The sequence below is a fragment of the Momordica charantia genome (genome assembly GCF_013281855.1).
Source record: "Momordica charantia cultivar OHB3-1 chromosome 11 unlocalized genomic scaffold, Mcharantia_2.0 BLBB01000011.1, whole genome shotgun sequence".
NCBI lineage: Eukaryota > Viridiplantae > Streptophyta > Magnoliopsida > Cucurbitales > Cucurbitaceae > Momordica > Momordica charantia.
Window position 1 is genome coordinate 5,301,298 of NW_028275159.1, and position 20,600 is coordinate 5,321,897.

The 20,600-nt window shown below is 34.6% G+C and overlaps 4 protein-coding genes across 8 annotated transcripts; 2 read left to right on the top strand and 2 right to left on the bottom strand.

Annotated features, from left to right (window-relative positions):
* The first annotated feature begins 470 nt into the window (after positions 1–470).
* On the top strand, positions 471–5,879 carry LOC111006841 (RNA polymerase I-associated factor PAF67). Its single transcript, XM_022278926.2, has 7 exons — positions 471–1,099; positions 1,646–1,980; positions 3,105–3,444; positions 4,468–4,616; positions 4,716–4,809; positions 5,336–5,407; positions 5,505–5,879. The coding sequence occupies exons 1-7, from the start codon at positions 548–550 to the stop codon at positions 5,547–5,549; spliced, it is 1,587 nt and encodes a 528-aa protein (XP_022134618.1). The 5' UTR covers positions 471–547; the 3' UTR covers positions 5,550–5,879.
* A 752-nt stretch (positions 5,880–6,631) lies between these two features.
* LOC111011548 (synaptonemal complex protein 1) lies at positions 6,632–15,569 on the top strand. Of its 5 annotated transcripts, none has more exons than XM_022285375.2 (20): positions 6,633–6,979; positions 7,063–7,112; positions 7,298–7,505; positions 7,617–7,742; positions 7,863–7,961; positions 9,300–9,976; positions 10,059–10,307; positions 10,404–10,532; positions 10,618–10,686; positions 10,760–10,870; positions 11,728–11,835; positions 11,913–12,023; positions 12,099–12,185; positions 12,923–13,009; positions 13,098–13,205; positions 13,387–13,473; positions 13,591–13,647; positions 13,929–14,032; positions 14,927–15,175; positions 15,288–15,569. In XM_022285375.2, the coding sequence occupies exons 1-18, from the start codon at positions 6,823–6,825 to the stop codon at positions 14,028–14,030; spliced, it is 2,622 nt and encodes an 873-aa protein (XP_022141067.1). In that variant the 5' UTR covers positions 6,633–6,822; the 3' UTR covers positions 14,031–14,032; positions 14,927–15,175; positions 15,288–15,569. The 5 variants fall into 5 exon arrangements, with proteins under 5 accessions (XP_022141084.1, XP_022141067.1, XP_087975716.1 ...); XM_088119590.1 differs by having other exon boundaries at positions 14,945–15,175; positions 15,253–15,569; XM_022285366.2 differs by having other exon boundaries at positions 14,945–15,175.
* Positions 15,570–16,132: 563 nt separating this feature from the next.
* On the bottom strand, positions 16,133–16,879 carry LOC111009432 (uncharacterized). Its single transcript, XM_022282514.2, has 2 exons — positions 16,601–16,879; positions 16,133–16,494 (listed from the first exon to the last, which is right to left on the bottom strand). Exons 1-2 carry the CDS (start codon positions 16,742–16,744, stop codon positions 16,324–16,326), a joined length of 315 nt encoding a protein of 104 aa, XP_022138206.1. The 5' UTR covers positions 16,745–16,879; the 3' UTR covers positions 16,133–16,323.
* Positions 16,880–18,634: 1,755 nt separating this feature from the next.
* LOC111009395 (E3 ubiquitin-protein ligase) lies at positions 18,635–19,971 on the bottom strand. Its single transcript, XM_022282466.2, has 2 exons — positions 19,494–19,971; positions 18,635–19,265 (listed from the first exon to the last, which is right to left on the bottom strand). The coding sequence occupies exons 1-2, from the start codon at positions 19,611–19,613 to the stop codon at positions 18,810–18,812; spliced, it is 576 nt and encodes a 191-aa protein (XP_022138158.1). The 5' UTR covers positions 19,614–19,971; the 3' UTR covers positions 18,635–18,809.
* Positions 19,972–20,600: the final 629 nt, after the last annotated feature.

Genomic DNA, 20,600 nt, shown 5'->3' on the forward strand with positions numbered 1-20,600 from the left:
GAGACTCTTGGGACTAGATGTGTTTGGCTCCATGACATTCAATCAGCAGCTCTATATTTTGAAGCTTGCTCTTTCCCTATATATCTACGAGAATAATAAATCAGCAGATCTATTGGCAAAACATTATACCAAGTTTTGTAATTCCTTTTCTTGGACTAATAATTTTTCCTCTAACTTTTGTGAAATGCCGAAGGAGAAAGCTCCTCTGCCCGTGACCGTCTTTCTTAATGCAAGTTATTAAAAAAAAAAAGACGGAATTCGATAAAGGCATAAAAATTAAATTAATATTCTCCTGATATTTATAGAAAACATTCACAATTCATTAATTTTTGTACAATATTTATTATAATAAATATCAATGCTCGGGATAGGCCCGCCATATTGAAATCTAATGGGCCAATAACAAGAAGCCCAAAACTAGGGCCCAATTCACCTCCCACTTTAGCAGCAGTCCCTACTCCTACCCCTGCTTCTCCTTCCTAAATCCGAAACTCTCTACTAAAACCCTAATTTTCGTCGAGCTCAGTTACTGCGGAATTCAGTCACCATGGCCTCGTACGATTACGAAGATTCACGAACCAACTATGACGACCCCCGACATGCGGCGGCGCCATCTCCGGCAGGCCAAGACATCGGCTACGACCCCAATTTCGTTCCAGATTCCGTCAAATCCTTTGTCGTTCATCTATACCGACACATCCGCGAGAAGAATGTATACGAAACTCATCAAATGTATGAAACCTCCTTCCAGACCCTATCGGACCGCCTATTCAAGGATACTCCGTGGCCGTCTGTAGATGCCGTGGCTCATTTTGTCGATAACGACCATGTATTCTGCCTGCTTTACCGTGAGATGTGGTTCCGTCATCTCTACGCGAGATTGTCGCCAACTTTGAAGCAGAGGATTGACTCTTGGGATAACTATTGCAGCCTATTCCAGGTGGTCTTGCACGGAGTCGTGAATATGCAATTGCCTAACCAGTGGCTGTGGGATATGGTCGATGAGTTTGTTTATCAGTTCCAGAGCTTCTGCCAATACCGGGCCAAGATGAAGAACAAGACTGAGCAGGAAATTGCGCTTCTGAGGCAGTACGATCAGGTGGTTACAATTGGTCTTTTTTCCTCTTTCTTTCTTTCTTTTTTTTTTAAATGAAAATCTGGACAAATTGGATCTCTTGTTGTATGAAAATATGGACGATGCGTGTTATTCGGTCTGCAATGAGACAAGGAAGTGAACTCCAAAGGTTATAAAACAGTATTACTGCTTGGCCTTCTTATTGTTCTATATGAATTATGTGTAATTAGTAATTTAGACTTGGATAACTTGGACTTGAAACCTATTCCTTATCTGAGGTGCTCAAATTATAGCTGGAATGGCATTGAGTGTCATGGTTTATAAATTTTGAATGACAATCTTTTTAAGACCTATGAGATGTGTATTTTGTGTACGTAACACTAGGTAAGGTGAAATTTTATAGCCATATTTGGGTGCATCTTGATTCAACAGGCGCATATAATTCTTACACTCATCATCATGCAGCCACTTTCACTTACGAGTTTTTTGCCCTTCTAGTCTTAATGGTTTTTATGGTCTATCTAGATCCAAAGGTTCAGGGGCTTAACTTCCATGGTTGTTTAATTCCAGGCTTGGAATGTATATGGTGTGCTCAACTACTTGCAAGCATTTGTGGAGAAATCCTCAATCATTCAGATTCTTGAGCAGGAGAAAGAAGGTCTTGAACAATTTACAGCTACTGATGGGTATGATTATAGTGGTGGGAGTAGTAATGTTTTGAAGGTGTTGGGATATTTCAGCATGGTGGGGTTGCTCCGGGTTCACTGCCTGTTAGGTGATTATCACACTGGTTTGAAGTGCTTGCTCCCAATTGACATAAGTCAGCAAGGTGTTTTTACTACTGTGATTGGAAGCCATATTACTACTATATACCATTACGGGTTTGCCAACCTAATGTTGCGCAGGTATGATCTTCTTTTTTCAGTATACTTGTTTTACTGTTCTATCATGTCGATGCATTGTTTTCCCTCCCCTGCTTACCTTTCAATAGATTTTGCATCTTGGTGTATCTAGTTACCAACTATTCTTTTGGATGGATTACCAGAAAGTTCTATAGTTTTAGGTGGTTGTCATGTAAATATTTTGTTCTTTGAAGTCTTACATTTTCCCCGAACCCTCTATTTGAGTTATTTTAGTTTTCTTGATTCCACTTTCATGTTCTGTTAATTTTCTCATTCTCCGAGTGAAGGCAAGAACAAGAATGTCAGGTCTATTTCAGGTGGCCTAACAAATTCCTGAAATTTGTGTACATGTTGCCAGTTTACTCCTAATAATTAAAGGAAACGCATTATTAATGTACCTTATTTGTTTTCAGCAGTTGAAAGTTGAGATGTAAGATGCACACAGTATAGGAGATTACTACTGCGTACATGGTGATGTCTTGAATAATCAAGTATTGGATATTGTTCTATACATAAATAAATTCATATAAAAGGGTTTCTGATCTTTTAATTAGCAACAAGACCTTCATGCCTGGTTTTGCATAGATAAGCTTTTGATAAACCAGAAAACAAGAGTGGTTACATATTTTGTTATGACTATTTGGCGATTTCTGAAATTCTGAGTCTGGTTAGGATGTTTGTGACCTACCGAACAAATTGGTATATGATATGTTAATATGTGAACATTAATATATTCTGTTTTTTGATTCGATTGTTTGCACGAATTATTTGTTCGATTGCTTAGTTGGTTAATGAGCCAGAATGCTCCTAAATGGTCCGGTCTCATTTAACAACCCACCACCACCACACCACACCACATGCACAAGCAAAGGGTGCATGTAACTTCGAATCTCCCTCGCTTCTCCCTCCCCTCTCTTCTGTACCCTTTGTTTTTCTTGCTTCCTATTAAATATTGCATGCTTTGTGAAATAATATGGACGGTGAGGAAGTATTGAAACTGCATGTAAAGCTGAATATAAAATATTTATATGACTTTATAGAGTGCTGTATTTAGTGCCTTGGACTTATTCCTTTCATTTCTCACTTAAAAATGAAATCTGAATAAATTTATTTCCCCCTATTTTCAGGTATGTGGATGCCATTCATGAATTTAATAGAATTCTCTTGTATATTTATAAGACCAAGCAATACCATCAAAAATCTCCTCAGTATGAGCAGATTCTGAAGAAGAACGAGCAGATGTATGCCTTGTTGGCAATATGTGTTTCACTCTGCCCACAAGTCAAGCTTATTGATGAAACTGTTAACTCTCAGTTGCGTGAGAAGTATGGTGAAAAGATGATGAGGATGCAAAGATATGATGAGGAGGCTTTTGCCATCTATGATGAGCTTTTCTCATATGCTTGTCCGAAGTTCATCACTCCATCTGCTCCTAGTTTTGAGGAGCCTCTTGTAAACTACAACCAGGTAAGCTTAGATCTGTATTTTTTAAAAAAATATTGTTACAACTAAATTCTAGATATGTCTGCCATTGATATTCGTTCTGAAGTTATATTAGATGCAGTATTGAAGTTGACAAGAAATTTGATGGATGAAACTCAAGTGTTATGAGACCATACAAATTAATGAAATTAGGTGAATGAGTGGCTTTAACCTGCTTAATGAGAAAGAATATGAAGAGATGTAGAGATAAATGATAAAATTTTGGGACATTGAGTTTTCTTTTGCTTTTTGGATCTAGTATTGCACGTTTTATTTTCTGTCTGTTATTGTGCAAGTTCTTGTTCTAATATGTCAACTCTAACAATGAATAGGCTGTTATTTGTTTCTCATTAAAAAGAAAAGAAAAGAAAAGAAATGAATAGGCTGAGTACAAACGTTATTTTTGTTGCCTTATCAAGCGCTTCTTAGGAGTTGGTTTTTTTTCCTTTTTTTTGGTGGAAATTTTGATATTGCTACAATTGAATTTTTGCTAAGTCCTTTGGCTTTGTTGGCCTTGTGCCTTGTAGTTCATTCATCCACTAAGTAGTTTCTAATCAAAATGAGCGAGTGAATGAAAAAACAAATAAATAAGATGGGAGTACATGGTTCAACGGCTTTTCTTCCTAACAGTTTAATATTATATGATTTACGCAGTATGTGATCTTTACTGATTCCTTGATTATCCCAGTCAAATATCCTATGGAGACCGCGATTCTGACAAACATCATTTGGAGAGGATTTTTTTAAATTTTCTCTGAGGCTAACATTGATATTATTTTGAGCATCTAGCTCTAGATTTGTCTACATTGTGCAAATTGGATTTGTTGATTAAGATTGATGAACTTTGATATCATCATTTCTTCACAAAACTTTGTGTGATTGATAACTTTGATTAAGATTGATGAACTTTGATATCATTATTTCATCATCCCCTTTTGTGTATGTTTGTGTTGTGTGTGTATTCTCTCTCTTTCAAAGGTTTTTTTAATGCCTCTTATTTTTTTCCAGGATGCCTATAGGCTTCAATTGAAACTATTTCTTTATGAAGTAAAGCAACAACAACTACTATCTGGCATCCGGACCTTCTTGAAAGTGTACTCTACCATCTCCCTTGGGCAGCTTGCAATTTACATGGAAGTGGACGAATCCACTCTAAGGTTGGAATTAAAGACAGCGGGATATATCATCTTCTCATTTTTATAAGTTGCTGCATCTTTCCTAAGATTACTGGTGCTATTTTTTTGTTATATTTACAGGACGATTTTGTTGACATACAAGCACAAAACTCATGCTGTTGATAGTGTTGGAAAAATTATGTCCAATGCGGATGTGGATTTTTACATTGAAGATGTATGTCTACTTTCATTCAATTACCATCTCTTTGTTTACGAAAGCATTTTGAATTCAGAACATATTACATGTTTTTCAATTCAATTTTGCTTTTAACATGCTTGAAGTTTGAATGGTTTCAAGTTGAAAAATAACACGTAGCTTCTGTGGCCTTGTAATACTTATGGGGGTGACTGTTGGCTTCTTGTTTTTTTTGTTATTATTATTTTATTTATTCTTTTACAGAAACCGTTTAGCTTGCAAATGAATGTTGATATGGCAACTCTGCTGAGTTTATGATTGTCCGGAAGGAAAATAGAGTTGTTGTTGGTGGGGGTTGGATTCTATTTGTTCAGTTCTACGAATTTTTGATGTACTGATAGATATATTATATGATAGTTTGTTGCCATACAGATTGGATTCAATCCGACTTCCCCCGTGGTAATAGATAATCAGATGCACCTAAAGGAAAAATCATTTATGTAGTATGTTAAAAAAGTGCTGTCTTAATCGATCTACCCTGCATTTTAACTTAATCTCACTGCAGGACATAATTCACGTTGTTGAATCTAAGCCGGTTAATCGCTATGGAGATTTCTTCTTGCGGCAAATTGTTAAAGTATGTAAAATTTATTTTCAATCTTGCATCTCTGCGCATTGTTATCTTGAGGAAAGGAAACTAACGGCAATCATGCTTGTGTTTCACTTTCTTACAGCTCGAAGGGATGATTAATGATCTGGACAGAGTGAAACTGGACTGACTTCGCCGTAATGGTTGATTGAAGAGGCTTTTTGACGACGGCAGGTTTTACTAGGAAACGTTTACTCCATGTAAAACCTTACCTTACCAATTTTTCATCTTCACTCTGTACTTTTATTAGTGGTTGTAGATACTTATTGGAAGGCAACTTCCATCACCTGCACTCACTCAAATGTCACTCAGAGATCAGAGTGTTGACTGGCTTGTGCCTGAGTCCTTTTCTTTTAAGTTCTTCATCTTGGCACTTATATTTTATTAGTTGATTACTTAATGCAGGTACCCATTTAAAAATTTTCCTTTACATGAAGTATAAAACTGGCATGTTCAACAAGGCCCTCTCTGGTTCTAGTTTTTCTCATTTGTAAAAGTGCATTTATGTAATTGCGAGTTTCCATGGTGTCTGGTGTTCCAGTGTCTTCGGCTGCAAAATATCTTGAGCCCCATGTCGTTTTTATAGTATGCTGTTTATAACAAGGATATTTATTAATAGTTGTTTGTTTAAATTATTTGTGGTAGAAGCCTATGAAGATTTTATTCATAGATAATTTTGATAAAATTTCAACCATAATAATAATGGGAGTAGTTGTTGATATATATATATATATATATATATATATATATATATTTAAGTTCTTAATTGAAATTATAATTACAATAAAGCTTATCGAAAATATCATTGTTGCTAAGTTCTAACAAGGGAGCCTATGGTTTCATTGCTGCTGGCATCAGGCTGCAAATCCATCTTCAGCTTCTTAAACTTCTAAAACTTAAATGGTGACAATGTTATAATTGCAGGGGAATAATATAGAATTTAGTATTCAAATATATAATAGTAACAGGGCCTTCTATAATCTCACTGGTCATTGCCTTTCCATTTATCTTTTTTTTTTTTTCTTCTGAAAGTTGAAGTTGCAAGGTTTTGGAACCATAAGCATTTAATTTTTAGAAACACAATATGACTATTACAAAAAAAGCAATATTCTTTCAAAGAAAAAAAGCAATATGATATGTATTAGTATTTATCATTTTCAATATTTAAATAATTGAATGTTTTATTTACCACGTTGATTTGAAAATAGCTGGCACATTCGTACACCCGGCTGACACGGCATGAGGATGATGTGCCGAATACTATAAATTAGTTGAAGCTTCGGTATTCTTGGCGCCCAATTCATTTCAGTCACACTATGATGTGCGAAATTCCGCGGGCTCGAGAGCGAGGTCGAAGTACAAATTACTAGGTTTTCTCTCCGTCGTTGTCTTTCAATTTGAAAATGGAGAAGCTCGGATTTCCAAGCATGAAGAGCTTGAAGCAGTTGAAGTCACTCTCAGGTTCGGCGCAAGGAACTACTAAAACGTTCTCATTCTCTTCGCGTTCGGTTCCGGACTCTGCCTCATCGGGAAGTTTTGTCAATTTGAAGATTGCTGCAGGTTCCAATCGGAAAGTTCAGTTTTAATCATTCTTTTTGTGAGGAGTGAAGTTTTATGTTGATCCTGTCGTTGATATTTTGCAGAGAAATTGATGAAAGAGCAAGTTTCTTTGAAGACTGATCTGGAAATGGCGGTATGAAGTTCCATTCTCTATATACCACGCTCGTGCGTGCGTCTTCATGCAAACTTTATCTGGTCATTGAAATTGGTCGGATAACAACCTTCTCTTTTTAAACCTCGATGCACAAATAGGCTGTGTGCTGTGTTTCCTGTAATTCAGTTCATTAGGTCTGATTCATAAGTTGAAAGTGTTTACAGAATACGAAATTAAGGAAATCAGTGGAGCATGTGCGTGCTTTAGAGGATAAACTGCAGACTGCATTAAATGAAAACGCCAAGCTCAAGGTCAAGCAAAATGAAGACGAGAAATTGTGGAAGGGATTAGAATTCAAGTTCTCATCGACCAAGACACTGTGCGATCAGCTCACTGAAACATTACAGCAATTAGCCTGTCAGGTTCAGGAGGGTAATTATCAATCTCAGGCTCAAAATTTTAAGCCTGTCTTTTATCTAGTATAATTAACCTCAAGTAGGAATTAACCTTAAATGTAATCATTGTATTAACAAAATCATACAGGTGAGAAAGATAAGGAGGTTTTAGAAGCCAAATTATCCGCAAGTTCTATAGCTGTCGATGGGTTAAACCAACGATTGCATGACTTATCAATAAAAGTAGAGTCGGCAGAAGAAACAATAAAAAATCGTAAGTCCTTAAAATTTTGAAGTGAATAACTTTTTCTTGTAACATTTAGTTGGCTAATATAACTCACAATGTACCATAAAATTCTCCGTTCTATCTAATGCTTTTGAACTCTGAACATAGGTGAGAAGGAGCTAGCCGAGCTCAAAATTGAGAAAGAGGAAAATTGTAAATTGTACAGAGATGAACAGCAGAGAACTGCAAATCTCATTGAGGAAAAAGGTAAACTATCACGAATAGGGCCTAAAATTTCAGAAAGTTCATTAAACAATGCATGCTTGGTAATTTGGGATGAAAATCTTCCCGTCTTTCTAAAATGAGGACAAAGTACGGAATGTTTCATTTTGAAAATGAGGACAAAGAAGTATTGGCCTACAAGAACCAACTCTTACTTTTTACTTTTTGTATACATATATTAAGATTCCATGCTTTAATTTGACCAATTCTTAGTTGCAGTGTACTTATATAAATTTCCGAACGTTTATTTAGTTATGTTATATAAACAGAAGAAAATTAAGCCTGTGGAGAACTGTTCCCCACTATATCATTTTGAATCCTTGCCTTGAAACCTTAGAGCCGGGAATAGGACTGTGACAAAGATTTTATTGACATTTAACAGTCCCTTTGCCATTGTTAATTATAAATGCAAGACAATTTGGTGCTTGAAGAATTCTAGAAGAGATTACTAAAACCTTTGATGCTTTCATATTTTATTGACAATGTTTAATGCTCAAGTCAGGTTATACAGGAGCATTCAGCATACTGGGATGTTTCATTTGAGGCTGAAAACTACCATGTCATACTTTTTTTTTACTATTCTTTAAAGTGACCAGCATTGTTACTTAATCTTATGAAATACATAATCATCAATATTCTTTTCTGGTTAGGGGACAGATTAGGTACCACACGCATCTTGGTTTTGGCTGCCTTATGCATTTCCCCCTCATGGTCCGCTTTCATCAACACCGTTGAAATATAAATGTGGCAGCTAGTGCTTTCACTTTCTTTGTATCAACAACATTTTACCCAAAACTTCCTCTATAGAATTCTTAAAACAAGGAGTCAAAATTACCATGCTAAATCTCTAATCGCACGCATTACATACTTGATGGATGCTGCAAAATAAATTCATGGTTCAAGTATTTTGGATCTTGTGAAAGGAGATAACAATCAAATTTCCAGTTATCTGTCTCCCCCATCATAGCATTTGACTCGATGTTACTCATGATCTTAATAACAAAGACTATTAAAGTTTATTGAAATATTTTAAATATCTCATAATGTTCTAAACTTGAGAACAGTAAAATTACTATTTATTTAACGATAAGGACCTCCGTGTACTCATGCACAAGCTAAATGGAAGGCCGACCTATTACCTCTATAATAGTGGACATCACAAAGTACCTTAACTAGGCATTGAAAAATGAGATTGCATGGATTGAGATGTATGTTTCACAATTCAAGCCCCTTGAAGTGTTTAATGGGGTCACTTTTTGCATTGTGGAACTGGTTACTTTATTATTCTCATAAAAGGTGGACTATAATGATACTTTCTTGCAGAATCTCTGACGAAGAGGTTTGAAGAAACAGTTGTGGAGAACAGGTTGACCGTAGAGGGGTTAAACTTTAAACTGGAAGCGACACAATTAGAGTCAAATTCAAAAGAAGATAAAATTACAAGTTTGATAGCCACACGAGATGACTTGCAGAAGGAAAAGAGTGATTTGGAAATGTATAATGATGAGGTTATTAAGAAATTAGATGCATCACTCTTGGAGACCAAAAACCTTGAAAATCTAGTCCATTTATTGGTTGAACAGCTGGTTGAATTGGATCGACAGAACTCAACTTTTTTAGAGAAATTTAATCAGCTAAACCTTCTAAATGACTCTTGCTTTATGCTGGTCAAATTGGAGAGGGATGTTGCTTCAGAGCTGGCCGAAAAGAAATGCAACGAGCTTCGTGACAAATTGATTTGTGTAACATCAGAAAAAAGTGCACTCAAATTGATAAATGTGGAATCACAGCAGAAAGTAGATGAACTTCAGAAAGTCCATGAATCACTTATCGCACAACTATCAGAAGAGTCTCGCTTAGCAGGAGAGAGAATTCAAAAGTTGGCGTCTGAAGTGGAAATTCTTGCTTCAGAAAAGACAGAGACAGAATCATTGGTTTCCAGATTAGAGGAGAAAATTGGTACTTTGTCAGAAAGTTCAAGATCATCTGAGAATAAAATGGTCTACAACTTTTTCGACAAATATAAGTAATTTGATGACAAGCACTGTTGTTTGACTAATTTTGTTTGATATTTTCTTGCAGCAAGATTTGTTGCAGAAGATTTCTGCACTGGAAATTGAGAATCAGAGTAACATAGAAAAATTGGAGAAAGAGTTACACGACAAGGCAGAAGAGATAGGTACTTTAATGAAGGAGAGTGAAAATCATAAAAAACGTGCAGATATGCTTGAGATAGAGGGTGATCAACTTCACAATATTTTGAAGGAAAAGGAAGAGTTTATTCTTCTGTTTAACGAGCGTGAAAAGAAGCTAGAAGAACAAAATAAAGAGGTTTTGTATTTTGTACTGTTGCAATTGTTCACTTTCACGACAAATTATTGTGATTAGCTTTTCGATGACCTGAAGATTAGTACTCATCTATTACAGAATCAGGCTCTATTGCTTGCTGTTGAAACAAAACTTTCTGATGCTAAAAGACAGTACGATACAATGCTGGAGAGTAAACAGCTGGAGTTATCAAAGCACTTGAAAGAAATATCCCATAGAAACGATCAGGTATTATTTGTAACCATTTTACTCATAAATACTCTTCATGCGGTAAGACTACCTTTACTTGGGCTGACAGCCGTGAAACTAATAGGCCATCAATGACATCCGGAGTAAGTATGAAGTGGAGAAACTAGAGATTGTTAACAAGGAAAAGGAAAAGGTTCGCTCTTAATACTCATATGTTGCAACATATTACACTATTAAACTTGTTGTTTATTCATTTTAACGTACAGGCAGATCAAGTTGTACAAGAAATGGAAAGAAATTGTGAACAAAAACTAGCAGAATTGAAAGAAGAATCTAGGCAATGCCTGATTCGCATTCAGGAAGAACATGCTACTCTGGTATGCGTCTGAAAAGAATGAAGTTTATCTTCTTATGATCAAGATATTCATATTTGACATGGTCCCCTAGATTAGATTTAACATTTTTTTTTTGTTCATTTTATTTTTTCTTGTTCATTTTATTTTTTCTTGTGATCTAATTACTGCAACTTTTATTCTAGACTAGGGATGATGTCCATCGGATTCTTTTTAGATCCACGTTAAAATCTTAGCATATTGTATTTACACTTTGTTATTACAATCTGAGCTGTATTAAATCTTAAATTTTTTATATCAGAAATCATGAGAAACTATCTGACAGCCTTGATGGATCGGCTAACTTATGAGTGAAGTTAACTTCTAGTTTATATTAATAGAATTTATGTGTAATTGTTGAGTTATGAGTTTTTTCTTGTAACTCAAATTTAAATTCAGTTTTTTATCTTTTAAGTTTCACTTTTATAAATTGTAAGTTTCTCCAATTTAGTTTTGGTTTAAGTTATGTATTTTGTACACCTATATAAGGGTGAACTTCCATGAGAAGTTTGTATCACCAACATTTGTACTTTCATTTGTTTATTTACAATTTTGTATCACTTCAATTAGAAGTTGATTTTTCCTTCTATTGATTTCTACTCTCTCACATTTCATATTTCCTCATTGTTCATCAAACAGTGAGAATTTTACTATTGCTCCTGCATTATTTTTATCACTTTCATTTTTTCAACAGTAATTAAATTCATTAAACAGTTTCAGAAGCTTCTTTGTTCTGTTGGTGCATTAACTGTGCTGAGTATCATATGTTTCTATGTTTGTTCAAGGATAAAGACCGCGCATCGATGAGTAAGTCTTTTTTATCCTACATTTTGATTTTGTAGTTGAGTCAAATTCAGCAAGAACATGCTAGAAACGAACAAATTCATAAGGGTGACCACAATGAAGAGCTAAAGCGTGCTCAACTGCAAGCCGAGAATGAATTAAAAGAGGTTATAAGTATTCAAATTTTGGTTTGTGTCAACCTTTTCAATATTAGTTAATAGTTTAGTAATTTATAATGTTCCAGAAACTGACGTCACTGAGAAGTGAACATGAGGCTCAGATGAAAGCTTTGAGACATCAAAACGAAGATGAATGTAGGAAGCTTCAAGAGGAGTTGGATCTCCAAAAAACTAAAGTACTTACATTTACAAACTCGAGTACAAATATCAGGTATTGTGCTCATTTCTTAATCGACTCATAAATATCACAGGAAGACAGGCAGAGAACATTGTTGCAATTACAATGGAAAGTGATGGGTGACAAGCTTCAAGAGGATCAAGAAGTGAATTCAAAGAAGGTAATCTCTTGTCCCACGTGCATGTGTGAACATGCACGTGATATTACGAATCAACTTCATGCCATTTTCCTCCCAAAAGCTTTCTTGTAACTTGAAGTGGCAGCTAGATGTATTCTATCATCTATGTGCTGATGATCAATTTCAAGCTTCATTATGCACAGTAATGAAACCGATTTTTCTTGGATCATTTTTCTCTTCTCAAAATTTAATATTGTTATCAGAAGCATCCTAGTTCTCCATATTGAACTTCATTGCGTTAAGATACAAAGGTTAAATATATTTTCAGTCCTTATACTTTTGGCTCTTGGATACTTTTGTCCTTATATTCTTCGTTGAAACTATTTAATTCCTGTAATTTTAGAAATGCAATGATTAAGTGTTGATGTTTAAAAATAAAGTCATTTTACCCTCCCTCACTGTCAATATTGAATACCCTCGATTATGTTTTTTATTTCCTGACATTAAACTATAAATTCAAACAGCAAATCTCTAGATTACTCCTATTCCCACCCTTTAATACTTGGGACTTAGTTTTTACATTTCTAAGAGTATAGAGATTAAATTATTAAAGAGAAAGTATATAGACAAAATTGTTACAAGAGCCAAAGAATAGGAACTGGAAATGTCATTTAACCCAAAAAAAAAAAATAAAGGATCGATATAAAATTAGTACTTCGTCATTTTCATATATCAAGTTTAGGTTCTCCTTGATAATTTAATAACTTGTTATGGTGCAGGACTACTCCATGTCATCAATCAAGATGAGAGGTTCTGGTGGTTCCAGAAAAAGCAAGCGCACTCTGATTAGACCGGCGCATGAAGAGGTGCTACTGACAACTTGTCGATAAATTGCAGCAAAGAAATCTGTTGATCAACAACATTATAAATACTTCCGTATTCATCTTCTCGTAGGATTCACCTTACCTACAAGAAGCTCAAACACCAGTATCGAAGTTGTTGAAGACCGTAGAGGACATAAACACAGGAAGTGTTGCAAGTATCCCTAAGCACCATAAGAAGGTGAGTTATTTCTGATGTATGTAAAAGTATGTGCATTTTACATTATGTGAACTGTTGAGATGAATTCATTTAACCATTAATATTTGGATAGAAACTCAAGAACATTACGTGAAGGACTAACTTCTCTTATGTAGCTTTTCACTTACCCTGACGCATTGAAACTTAATTAATGGCTGGCCAGGTTACTCGCCGTGAATATGAAGTTGAAACTACAAATGGAAGGACGATCACTAAAAGAAGAAAAACCAAAAGTACAGTTCTGTTTGAGGTACGAACCTGATCACTAAAATGAACTAATAGGACCGTGCAGAACTGCACATGCGTAGAAGCTGGATCATCTCATAATTATTATTGAATAGGAAAATTTGTTCCTCATGTATATCAGGACCCGAGAAAACATAGTAAAACTCCAAGAGGAAATACCCCCCGAGGTCCTGTCAAGGTAAAAGAAAAGGCTTATATCCTTATCCTTCTTTTCTCTTTTCTTGGTTTGTATACTGCAGTTGGTTGCTGATTCATGCTAACTTCAAATAATTCTCTAGTATCAATTAGATGGAGAATATTAAAATAATGGGTTTATGAAATATCAGAGAACCACAATTGTCTAAAGATAAAATTTTGTTTACGTTTCAACGCCTAAATGTGTATGTCAATACATTATTATGCACAACTTTTATTCCAGCTCTTCAATCTTTTCCGCATTTAAAATGATAATGTCTGTAGACAATCAAGGGTGGAGCTCAATCACGTCCTTCAAACATTGGTGATCTGTTTACGGAAGGGTCCCTGAATCCCTATGCAGATGATCCTTATGCATTTGATTAAAGGTATATTCAATCAAAGCCTTTTTAGTTTTCAATTTTCTTTCAAAGAAAGTTTGATATCTTTTTTTCTTACCTGGGTAGAATCTTCAGCATTTGATGTTCATTTGGCTGTTTCTGTTATTGGAAACAAAATTTTAACCTAAAAAATTAGTCAACACGATAAATGTTCTCAAACCCTCAAAGAGAAGAAAAAAATACAAGAACGAATTCCATAAAAAAAAACGGTCTGGCAAAATATTATACTATATTTACAGACTTCACCTTCCTACACCAAGGACAAGTGGAAGTCTATCGGTCCAAATAGATTTGAAGTCCCTTGAACCTTATGTCATCCTCTCCATCTTTAATTCCCAAAGTTTCTCATTTGCACATTTCTGAAAACAAAAAAAAAAATCCTTATCTTAGGATCCTTACCACCAAAGGTCCAAATTGTCCTTACTCCTTATTTAACATTGACAACAACAATGTGTACCACAACCACAAATACTTAATCTCAAAAATGTTTTCTTGATAGTAGTCAAACTCCATAAAAAATTTGAGAAAGAAAGAAACAATTTTAGGATATTGGGAAAGCATTTCCAAACACACTCCTTGTGCTTTAGATTTAAGGATGTATATCTTTGCTTCACTTTCTCCTAGAATAAATAGTATGTAGCATTTTACTCTGAAAGAAGCGGGTACTCTGTACCTTAGCTTGCGGTTGCAAGTGTGCAGTATATAAAAGAAGGAAATGTCAGTCTTGTGCATAAACTATGACAATTAAGTTGCTTTTATGATGGATAATTTAATTATCTAAGATTATAGTTGGTTGTAAACACGTTATGCAAAGCAGATAAGTGATAGAACAAGATCTGGATCGAAATATACTGATAACCTGTATTTATTATTCGATCGAAGTTTTCTAATGAATTTCAGCACCTCTTCTACGCTATGATGGCCCATGGGACACATGTTTCAAATTTCATGGCTACTGCCTCTCTCCAGGAATTGCATCCATTTTAGTTGAACATATAATATAGCTCAGACACCGTGGGAATTAAACAGAGAGCTGAGAATGCGCGATCCTTCATTGTTTTTCTCGCAATGGACTTAGTCTATTACTCAATAAGGCAAAGAGATGGCTTTACGTGTCAATATTTTTTGAAGGCAAGTTTCATCTTCTCAACGCTGCTTATTTCATGAACTGTTTATGTATGTGCTTATAAATAAACATATTTGTCCAGTTTGATACCCTATAGCTCGTGGTGGATGTTTACAGGCACTGAGAATGCAGTGTACTATGTGATGAAGATTGGTTGAGGACTCGAATGTTTCTCCTCTCAAGAAACAGTCCTTTGTCGACAGCTCAGTGGTCCCTTCTAATATTCGCAGCTCTTAGCCATATTTTGATTCATATACTTCCTTTGCATGGTTTTCCCGATACTGAACACTATGAGGGAATTGTTCTTTAACAAATGGATTAGGACATGGAAAAATTAGTCCATGTTATAACCGAAGGTACTCATTCGATATTATAGTAATATTCAGTTTCTTTCTACTACACCTTGGGGATAGAAACAGGCTTCTGAATCAAATTTGTTTACAAATCGATTTTTCTTTATTTTTTGCAAAGGAAATATCTCGATTATTATAATAAGGTCGTGTAATAATAATTTTCAATAACTGAATGCATTTGGTGATTGAGAATACATAAGAAATTGTCAATCTTTTCACTGGACAATGTGAGAAATGCCTCTTAAAATTATTATAAAAAATATTTGAGTAATATAAATAAAGGAAATAAAAATGTCTTATTCAGTTAAATTATATTGAAGTTGTAAAAAAGGTTAAAATCAAGTATATTTAATAAAAACAATTATGTTTTCAAATCTGTTTAAATAGTTTATTTCTCACCCCAAATCGTATAGTTACAGGTGTTTATTCATTAGCGTCTATTAAATTCTCTAAAAATATTTTTGAAGTATGTATTAATTATTTAGAAAACACTTCTAAAGCACTTTTATTTTTAATAAAAACAATTCGCTTGAAGCGCTCCACCTCCGCAATGTATAGAAATTTCTCTTTTGACACTTGAAATGGACGACTTCGTTTGAACCAAGTAACTAAGAAAATTCTGAAGCCTTTGAAATTGAAGACTCTACAGAGCTTGTCGAAGAAATTCACGCATTCGAACCTATGCTGCGACTACAAAATAAAAAGGGTAGCTGATGATTCCAGTAATGTACTCGGTGAACAACTGGTTAGCGTTGTTCCATAATCGAACTCCGTGGACCTACTACTGGTTCTATCAGAGTTCAGGTAGATTTGAAGGCGATAAAAAAGAAGAAGCTCGAAAGAGTTATCACCAGCAGGATCTGAAGAACGAATTCCATCAAACCGCAGAGCTTGATCCTCTTATTCCTCAGACGCTCCCTAGCCAACTCGACCTTCAAATCTCCCAAAGTTTTCCTCAGCTTCTCTTTCTCCTGAAAGGTAATTAACATTCGCAATTTTTCAAAATCGATCAAGTTTCTTAGTAATTGAATCGAATAGAAGAGTGCGCAGATACTGATTATAGAATGTAATTGAAACCTTCACTATTTCATAGACAGTGGCTCTGAGGTAGTGATTTTGGGAGGATTTGAGCGAAGAAAGCACAAATGCTGCTTTTGCACATCGGAAAGCGGTTCTGGATCTCATTGCTTCATCTCTGGATTCCGCCTCTACTTTCTCCATGATCTCCTCTGAGTCTACGCTGCTTGGAGCAGGAAAATGCAGGTAATTTCTCGTAACCTAGCTCGTACTTCTCAAGAATCCATAAGAAAGAATGGCAATAGTGTTGAGTTTTATGAAATGTTGGGGAATTAGGAATAAGAGAAAAAGCAATCAATATATATATTCATGCCGTGCCGCGCACATGTTTCTCGCGTTTCTCCATTTATTAAAACTAATTAAGCATGTTGATTTGATTAACCATTCTTTTCCTATATTGTTTCTATTGAAATTATTTGCAAGTGAGATTTTTGAAATTTTAGAAAATTATGAACCATTTTTGGCTTTTGCTTTTCGCTTTAAAAAAAAAAAGCTTACCTGTTCATAATTTATCTATTTATATTATACTTTTTAGAAATGTTTTTAAAATCAAGAATAAATATTAAGAACTAAAAAGAGTATTTTAATTTCTCAAAAAAAAAAAAGAGTATTTTAAAAAACTATATAATTATTTTAAATTTGATTAAGAATTAAAAAGCATTTCTAAAAAGGGAAAAACGAGTTAAATAGATAAATGGTAAGAATAACAAACCTAAACTATATAATTATTTTAAATTTGATTTAAGAATTGAAAAGCATTTTTGAAAAAGGGAAAAACAAGTTAAATAGATAAATGGCAAGAATAACAAACCTAATGTTAAAAACATAGAATATAAACGAAATATTTTTTTTTTGTGATATCCATGAGTATCCAACCGCCCGACCCTACCATTTGGTACCGGAAAACACATAGGAATTACTAGGTATGTTGGCTATCATGGGGTTTGAACCCATTATTTTTTAATTAACCGTAGTCTCTTCAGACCAATGAACCACCTCTGATTGTTAAACAAAATCCTTAATTAGGCTTTTTGATAGTGATTTATTTTTAGTTTTCTATTTTTCAATATTATGCTTGGCCAATTTTTTTTAGTATGTTTTTACTTTTCTAAAAAACACAAATTTTTTAGTTAATTAACTTAAAAAATCAATTTTTAGTTTTTAAAATTTGGTTTAGATATTAAAAACATTCTTAATAAGTAGATAAATAAAAATAAAGGAATAGAAGAATAAAAATAATGTTTATAAACTGAATTTTAAAAAATTAAAAACCAAAAAATAAAATGAGTTTAGGACTTAGTTATCCAAAGAAAAAAAGCATTCTATCTATGATCAGTACTAATTATGCCACTTATTACTAATCTTATTATATCTGTAAGTATTAATAATACTTTAAAACAATTCCAATAATAAAAAAAAAAGTCAAGCATTATGAGACTCTTATTAAAAGTACAAAATACAGTATAAATAATTATATCCTAAATATCAGGGGAGTAGATTTTTTTAAAAAAATTGAACTGCTGCCCTAAAATTTCTTGTTATATACACAAATTTAGAAATATTTTAGATATTGTTACTAATTAATGGAGATAGTTCTCCTATTGTGGCTTGCGGATTCTATTATAAATGTAAGTGGGTCAGGTAAAGTTTGAAGTTTCTGATTGGTCTTCTTAGCCAGCTGTCATCATGATCCATGAATAGATATACAACTATATTTTAAATTAAGTTGCTAGATAAATTTGAAACATCTTTATATAGTCAAAATATATATACTATATTTTTAATTAAGTTGCTAGATAAATTTGAAACATCTTTATATAGTCAAAATATATATATATATATATATATATATAATTGAACTTGTTAAAGACATATTATTGATAAAAAATCAAATAATCGAATTTTTTGCTACACATAATTTGACTAAAAAAATGTTCATCCTTATATAATATTAAAGCGCAAACTATTAATCCTAAGTCCAATGAAACTTTAAATACGTATGTACTTAAAAGGTCATAGACGTTAAAAACGACGTTAGAAAAATTGAGTAAGATCTCTCACACAATTGCATTGATCACCCTTGACATAGAGTAATTCCTTTTCCATATAATACACATTTTTCGAAAACAAAGCTGCCTCTCCGGTCTTCCCCTGATAATACACTGAACGTAACTCCCCATATAAATACTAATTAAATCTCTAAACACAATCAGACTTTATTTTGAATAGCGTTGGAGAAACGTTTCAAAGACTGGGTTTGATCCTTGGTAGGGTGAGAGGCTATAAACAAAGTAGTTGTAGTTGTAGTTGGAGGGATAATTTGCAGGTCTGTCGGTATTGGGTGTATGAATTTGCAATTGGGGCATGTCGGTGAGGACTTTAAAACCATAACCAATAAGTGACACTGCATGCAAACTCTGGCCACCATCTCAGCTTGTTCCTCTCTTTCCAACCTTAGCCATGATGGACCATGTATCGAACCTCTTCCCAAACCAGACATAATCACCCCATCGCTCTTCTTCTTTGATTGGCAATTCAGATTGAGCTCAAGGTCCAAGCTCAAGGGATCATCCTCGCCGGGGCTGCTCCGCGGCTGATCCGGTCTTCTTGGATCCTTGAAGGATCTCTTCCGAGTCTTCGTGTTGTAGAAATGTATCTGCCCCGACTGTACCGCACAAATTGGATACCATCGATGTCGATGGTATGAACGTATTGGTTAAAAAATATGAATAAAAGATTAAATTAGTTGGGAGGTTTATATTCGAAATCTATTAAAATCATAGGTCGGAATTCGGGGTAGTTTACAAGAGTAAGTTTGGGAGTACGTACGTTGAGAACAACGGTTGAGTTTAGTGGTGATTTAACGAAAAAGAAAATCCGTTCTGAGTAGTACCTGAATATCCAGACATCGTTGCCACTCCAAAGGTAATGGAGTCTCAAGGTGGAGCTCAATGTCAGGTGGAAACTGATCTATGTTTTCAGCTTGTGGGCAGTCTTCCCATTTTCTCTTCATTTTTGATTTGCAGAGAGAGAGAGAGAGGATGATTTCAAGAGGGTTGCGATCACTGTGTGTGTTAAAGGGGTGAAAAAGGCTACATATAATATATGGACGATAATGAGGTTAGCTATTACTGCGAGGAAGAATCTAGTTGGGGGCAGGGCTTTCAAAGGTTTGAAATAAAGGCCTCCTCCTGCCACTGCCTATGCATGGAGTTGGCCATTTTTTTCCTCTCTTTTTTTACATCTCCAAAACTCCAATCCTAGCCCTAATTAACTCCATGATGTGAAACCCTAACCAACTCCCCTACACTGATCAATTACACATCATTATAATCTTTGTTTCTCCATCTTTAATCACCAACAAACCACCTTGATTTCGATGGCGCTTAAGCTTAATTATTCCTGCGCAACCCCGGCCTGCTATTTGAAGTCCAACTACAGAAGAAAATTAGTTTCAGGAAGAAGGTGGATAAAGAGTTGATAATAAATCTGATAATTAATATAGCGCCAATTAGAACGCTCAGCTCACAGCTGATCTCGTATGTATTTATGAAGGCGGTGACAAGGGGAAAAGAGGAAGGTGGGTATGTTGAAGAGCCGCCATTAATGTGGGAAGTCGAGAAGCAGTTGAAGGATGGTCTTGGGTGGCTATAGGATCTTTATTATAGTCAATTAAACTCCAACTTCCTCACAACTTGGTCACTCACAATTAACTAAAAACTTTTAAAGCTCTCTATAAGGACAACTTACGGTACCTTAAGTATTCCGAGTATCTCTACAATGGTATGATATTGTCCACTTTGTTGCTTCTGGTTTCACTCAAAATGTTGTATACCAATGGAGGGGATAATTGTCCTATCTGTTAAGGACCCTACATTGGTATGATAATTGTCCTACAATGGTATGATATTGTCCACTTTGTTGCTTCTGGTTTCACTCAAAATGTTGTATACCAATGGAGGGGATAATTGTCCTATCTGTTAAGGACCCTACATTGAAA